Raw genomic sequence first — 6897 nt, 5'->3', positions numbered from 1 at the left:
CCACCACTACTACCACTACCACCACCACCACCACTACTACTACTACCACCACCACTACTACTACCACACTACTGATTATCCACTGTAACTCACCCCCACTACCAAAAAAAAAAACTAAAATAAAAAAAAAATCCCATAAATAAGTTACGAAATATTCAACCAGCACTTGAAATCTGATCACGGCTGCAGCGGGACTCCAAATCTGTGACTGTATCTTTCTGTATTCATTCCGCTGGGCTTTAAAATCTGTTGCTGCTGCTTTCACAGTGTCCAAAAATCTGTCAGTCTTGTTTTTTTGTTTGTGTGTGTGTGTGTGTGTGTGTGTGTGTGTGTTTTCTTGTATTTTTTTTCCCAGTGACTCAACCAGCGAGGATTTTACGCCTGATGTGTTTTGTATTTTTGTTGATGTTATGTTGTAAGGATATACTTGTGTGTGAGAGAGAGAGAGAGAGAGAGAGAGAGAGAGAGAGAGAGAGAGAGAGAGAGCCGCAATATAATATGAATTAATAACCTAAAAAATAATATCATCTAGTTTTTATATTTTTTTATTTTATTTATTTATGTTTTGTGTTGCGTTAGTTTTTTTTTTTTTTATTTATGTTTTGTGTTGCGTCTCACTTATTTTTATTTGATCTTTTACTCGAATATTTCTTCTTTTTTTCTTATTTCTATTTACTTATTTGTTGTTGTTGTTTTATTATTATTTACATGTTCAGTAAGTCAGTTGGGATTTACATTGTATAGATTCTGTGACGTTTAATATTCGCTAACCGGGACAGTCAAACAGTAAGCCGGATATTTTACTATTTTAGCCGGATATGAAGCCAGGTAAGAGGAAATACAACGTCTTTAACCGGATCTCCTCAACTGCATACTTACCTAACCTAACCGCACATTACATGTTTTGGTACTGAGGGCTGGTTGGCGGTACTGAGGGCTGGTTGGCGGTACTGAGGGCTGGTTGGCGGTACTGAGGGCTGCTGGTTGGTACTGGAGGGCTGGTTGGCGGTACTGAGGGCTGGTTGGCGGTACTGGAGGGCTGGTTGGCGGTACTGAGGCTGTTGGCGGTACTGAGGGCTGGTTGGTTGTACTGGAGGGCTGGTTGGCGGTACTGGAGGGCTGGTTTGTGGTACTGGGGGGTTGCTTCAGGTACTGGAGGGTTGCTGGCGGTACTGAGGCTGGTTGGCGGTACTGAGGGCTGGTTGGCGGTACTGAGGGCTGGTTGGTGGTACTGGAGGGCTGGTTGGCGGTACTGAGGGCTGGTTGGCGGTACTGGAGGGCTGGTTGGCGGTACTGGAGGGCTGGTTGGCGGTACTGGAGGGCTGGTTGGCGGTACTGAGGGCTGGTTTGTGGTACTGGGGGCTGGTTTGTGGTACTGAGGGCTGGTTGGCGGTACTGGAGGGCTGGTTGGTGGTACTGAGGGCTGGTTGGCGGTACTGAGGGCTGGTTGGCGGTACTGGAGGGCTGGTTGGCGGTACTGAGGGCTGCTGGTTGTACTGGAGGGCTGGTTGGCGGTACTGAGGGCTGGTTTGTGGTACTGGGGCTGGCTTGTGGTACTGAGGGCTGGTTGGCGGTACTGAGGCTGGTTGGCGGGGTACTGAGGGCTGGTTGGCGGTAATGAGGGCTGGCTGGTGGTACTGAGGGCTGGTTGGTGGTACTGAGGGCTGGTTGGTGGTACTGGGGGCTGGTTGGTGGTACTGTGGGCTGGTTGGTGGTACTGGGGGCTGGTTGGTGCGTGAAGTTCAGAATCAGGTAATCTCTGACGCTACGCTCCACTGACTTTGTGTCCACCTTACTCAACACCTTGGCTTGTGTGTGTATGTATGTATGTATGTATGTATGTATGTATGTATGTATGTATGTATGTATGTATGTACACGAGTCATAAATTGAATAAAATCCCGAGTGAACTCAACACAAGAAAACGTGAGTCAGGAACACATTGACTCACAAGAAGAAATAAGTACGTTCAGGTAAAGTGACTCACAAAAATGCTGACTCAGGTAACGAAGGAATCAGATAACGTGACTCAGGCCAAAAAATTACTGACTCAAATAGCACAGCGAGTCAGGTAGGTGCATGAGGAGGGGGGGGGGGGAGGCCAAGATCGTTCCAAGACAAGCTGGATTTAAGGGAGGCGTCCGGGTGGTTCCTTAATGATGTTACCTGTCCTGCCACTCCCCCTCTACCAGCCAGGTGAGTAGGGGATGGATGGATGGGAAAGGGAGGAGAGGATAGGTGATGGTTAGGTGGTTGGTTTTGGTTAGGGTAATATGGTTTGGTTGGTGTGTTGGTTAGGGATGGTTGATTGGTGGGTTAGGGATAGTTGGTTAGTTAGATAAGGGTGGTTGGTTGGTTAAGGGTGATTAGTAGGGAGGAGGGAAGAGGAGGGCAGTAGGTAATGGGGGCAAAGAATAGGGCAAGGTGGTGAGGACAAGACAGGTGGGGGGGGGGATAAGGTATTGAGGGCAAGGGGTACGTAGGGAAAGGAAGAGTAAGACGTAATGAGGGCATGGGGGCAGGCAGGGCAAGAATGAGGAGGGGAAGATGGTCAAGGAGTATGGTAGGGCAGTGGGTAGAGGGGGCAGGCAAGCAGGGCAAGGAAGAGGAAGGGCAGGAGGTAGTAAGGGGACAGGCAGGGTAAGTATGATAAGAGTAAGAAGATCAAGGAGTAGGACGGGGCAGTAGGAAGTGAGGGCAAGGGGGCAGGCACGTAGGACAAGGAAGAGGAAGAGTAGGTAGTGAGGGCAAGGGGCAGTTAGGTATGGCAAGAATGAAAAGGGTAAGATGATCAAAGAGTAGGACGGGGCAGTGGGTAGTGAGGGCATAGGGTACGTAGGACAAGGAAGAGGAAGGGCAGGAGGTAGCGAGGGCAAGGGGCCAGGTAGGTAGGGCAAGGGAGAGGAGGGCAGGCGTGGCAGGCAGGTCAAATATGTGGGTCGACACACCACCAGCGGCAGCCCCAGCAACACCCCCCCCCTCTCCCCCTGCCCCCTTCCCCCTCCTCCCCTCCTCCTCCCTCTCCAACCTGTCTGTATTATGGTGGTGGTGGTTGTAGTATAGTGGTTGTGATGGCGGTTGTAATAGTGGTAATGGTAGAGATGGTTGCAGCAGTGGTGATGGGGGGGGGGGGGATGATTGTTGTAATGGTGGTGGTGGTGGTTGCGGGTTATAGTAGTGGTGATGATTTTGATTGTGGTAGTTGTGATTGTAGTTTAACCGGCTACAACCTTGGAAGTCATTTAGATATTATGCACTATATGGTAAACAGCGTAGGTCCCCAAACCACAAGGCCTGTGGTACCTCCTCGTGTTAAAGAGATGGCATATTAACACATCTATCTATCTATTCATCTATCTATCTATCTATCTATCTATCTATCTATCTATCTATCTATCTATCTATCTATCTATCTATCTATCTATCTATCTATCTATCTATCTAAACTCCATCTATCTATCAGGGAGTTGGAATGAATGAATAGGATAAATAGATAGTATCGTCAGGTATTGGCCAAGAGGTGAACCTGACTAATATGTGTGATATAATTTATGTTACCTGCGTCCCGTTATGTTTATCTTGGGTGAAGGTGTTCTCCTGTATGTTCGGAGTCTTTGTTTGTGTAATATTATTTTGTGGGGAGCACCTGAAGAGTTTAATGTCCGTCCAGCGAATGAATTTCACCTGATAATTAATTCATTTCAAATTCAATTCGAGTGAGGTACAGTGTAAGGTTAGGGTTAGTGTGAGGTTAGGTTAGATTAGATTATTAGGGTGTTTAATCATATATATATATATATATATATATATATATATATATATATATATATATAGAAGAGTATATATATATATATATATATATATATATATGTGTGTGTGTGTGTGTGTGTGTGTGTGTGTGTGTGTGTGTCTTGGTGGTCGTGTGTGTAAGCAGTGATCGTGTGTGTGCGTGTGTGTTGGTGATCGTGTGTGTGTGTTGGTGATCGTGTGTGTGCACCACTACAGCTGTTACACCGGGTTTGTGCCTCAACACAGGCGTGCACTCTCGCTCCCTGGTGTGTTTACTGTTACCGCCACGTAGTGTTGTAAACATGTGGGAGCAGGAAGTGGTTCTTTATTGGTGTGTGTGTGTGTTTGTTGGAATGTGTTTGTGTATGTTTGTATGCGTTGTTTGTGCTTGTAGGGAAAGGTGTGTGTTTGTGTATGTTGTATGCGTTGTTTGTGCTTGTAAGGTTGTATGTGTGTGTGTTAGTCGATGTTAGTTGAGTAGTATAAGGTATGAGTTAAGTAAAGTGACTCAGTGTGAAGTATAAGTCAAGATCAAGTTGGTTATAAAAGACACACTTATACTCTGAGGCCCGGACAGTTCCCACGGGCCAGGGAAACGAAAAGAAGAAACAGAAAAAACTCGGGGGGAAAAAAACGCATAATTTTTCTTGTCTTTTGGGGTTCTGGGAAAGGTCTTTTTTTTTTTTTTTTAATAGGAATTTTGTGTAAGTCAGGGAAAAGTTAGAGTCTCTTAATGTTTTTGTTTTTTGTTTGTTTTTGCTTTTTTGTCACGGGTCTGGCAAGGTTTTTTTTCTCCCTTACAGATAAACAAAATAATGTTAACTAAATTATATATAGACACACGGTTCTATATAGTTTTACTTAAGTTATTAAACACACAGAAAAATATATGTATAGGATCACATGAAGATTAGACCCCCCAGCACCTTAAGTTTATTTCACTTGATTAAAATACCGTTAACCTATATAGAGAGGTTAGGTTAGGTTAGCGATAGGGTGGTTAATCTTAAGGTTAATTAAGCTGGGGATGTCTACTCTTCAGGTGAATCTAAAATAAGTTTGGGGCGTCTAATCTTCAGGTGAACCCAAACTACATAAGCTTGGGACGTCTAATCTTCAGGTGTACCCAAACTACATAAGCTGGGATGTCTACTCTTCAGGTGAATCTAAAATAAGCTTGGGGCGTCTAATCTTCAGGTGAACCCAAACTACATAAGCTTGGGGGTGTCAAATCTTCAGGTGAACCCAAACTACATAGCTGGGGGGTGTCTAATCTTCAGGTGAACCCGTAAATAAATAAGCTGGTATTGTACTTGAGGCGGTTGGTGGAGAGGGTCAGCCGGCCGTAGGGGAGGAAGCAGGACGGAAAGTTACTTCTGGTTTTGTTGGTCTGGAAAAAAAAATAAATTACTCACGGTCTGGAAAAAGTCGAGATTGTTTGACTTGTTGTTTTTGTTGGTTGTATTAGTGTCGGAACAACAGCAACTACTACTACTACTACTACTACTACTACTACTACTTTTTTTTTTTTTTTTTTTTTTTTTTTTAAATGGCCTCCAGCCTCCCCCAATAGCCACACCTTCGCCACCATTTATTTACCTTAATATTAAATATCCTAATACATAAGCAACTATCCTATCTGTGTTAAATTAGTTGAGCCGCAGATCGATGCGGCATTCGGTGACTGTAGCCTCATAGTCGATATCTGCAGCAGTTGACGGAGTAGGGGCAGAAGCTCTCGTTCCCCTGAGGCAGAGCAAAGCCGACCGAAGGAGAGAGAAGGACAGTCGACATCTCATCCAGGCTGTGACATAACTTCTGGGCTGCTGCTTCTGTTCGGAGATCAGCTCCGCGAGTCTGGCGTAGAAACATCTTGCACTTGGGCCCATCCCACCAGAGGTTGTGAACACTAGAGGAGTGAAGCTGCCTTGATCAACATTTTGAATTCTCTCCCCATATGCCCTTATCTTGTCGTTCTCGTTCCTCCTATGTGCAGCATCGAGAGCTAGGTTACGGTGACAAACGGCCATGGGATCAAAAATCCTGATGTCGAAGAAGGCTCGCTGTCCCCGCGTCCAGAATCCTCGAGCACTGACGTCCACACGGGCTTCGTTAGATGTGTTTGAAGTCCTGTGTTGGAGGATCTCGCCATCCAGTGGAAGGAGGGTCGGTTCTACCATGACGTCCCGGCAGGTAGTTGGTTGATTTTATGTTTAGTTCCCTGAGTACGATGACTAAACCCTTGAGTACGATCAATAGATAGATAGATAGATAGAGTTTATACACATGAACGATGGCCAGCAATAAGTGGGGTCATCAGGCCTGTGGGAGCTTCTATCAGGATCAGGAGAAATCATTCTTTGGGATGTGGCCAAAATCGCACCAAACTTTGCTAGTGGAGGTGGTAGGGGGTGTGGCGGAGGGGGAGGGGTGTGGTGGTGGTAGGGGGTGTGGCGGAGGGGGGGGTGTGGTGGTGGTAGGGGGTGTGGTGGAGGGGAAGGTGTGGTGGTGGTAGGAGGTGTGGTAGTGAGCAAAATAAGAGAGGTGATGGACGGGTTGTGGTGCGGGAGTCAGCTGCTGGTAGCCTGCCTGAACGCTTCTCATTGCTCACTTGTCGCGTCAAGTTGGACTCGTTTTATTTATTTTTTGTTTTGTTTTTTTTACTTTTTTTTTGGTCGGAATACGGAACTGATGTGTTTTTGCATACGCTCACCATCTGGCAACACTCACCTGGAGGCTGCCATCTTTGTCGTGTGGTTGTTTGTGTATAACTCCTCTTGTTGGTGTTATGACAAGATACCTGCCAGTGGTTTAGCAGGAGGTGGGCACTGCCTCAGGTACAGTATCTGAGAGCCGGGAATGGGTTGCCTTTGAGGTGATTTGGCACCCGCTCACCGAGAAGCCGTCCGACTGCCTAACCTACCTTGCAAATACGAACGCCATATTTTTCATCTTGCATTAGATATTTATTATACCTTTGCTTTACCTTAACTGATGGTGTTATTTGTGAGATAAATGTTCCTGTACCGTGTTGACCGCAGGAGGGTGTCTGAGTTAATGAAGGGTGGTGAAGATAGTGACTTATTCTCCATGATAAATATAATAACT

The 6897-nt window shown here is 45.8% G+C and overlaps 1 protein-coding gene across 1 annotated transcript; it reads right to left on the bottom strand.

Annotated features, from left to right (window-relative positions):
* Positions 1-895: 895 nt before the first annotated feature.
* Positions 896-6533, bottom strand: LOC121879515 (DNA-directed RNA polymerase II subunit RPB1-like). Its single transcript, XM_042386176.1, has 2 exons — positions 6520-6533; positions 896-1724 (listed from the first exon to the last, which is right to left on the bottom strand). The coding sequence occupies exons 1-2, from the start codon at positions 6531-6533 to the stop codon at positions 896-898; spliced, it is 843 nt and encodes a 280-aa protein (XP_042242110.1).
* Between the last annotated feature and the right edge of the window lie 364 nt (positions 6534-6897).

This window comes from Homarus americanus, unplaced genomic scaffold (assembly GCF_018991925.1).
Source record: "Homarus americanus isolate GMGI-L3 unplaced genomic scaffold, GMGI_Hamer_2.0 scaffold28300, whole genome shotgun sequence".
Taxonomy (NCBI): Eukaryota; Metazoa; Arthropoda; class Malacostraca; order Decapoda; family Nephropidae; genus Homarus; species Homarus americanus.
The sequence above is the reverse complement of the archived record's forward strand: the minus strand, read 5'-3'. Positions and strand labels throughout refer to the sequence as shown.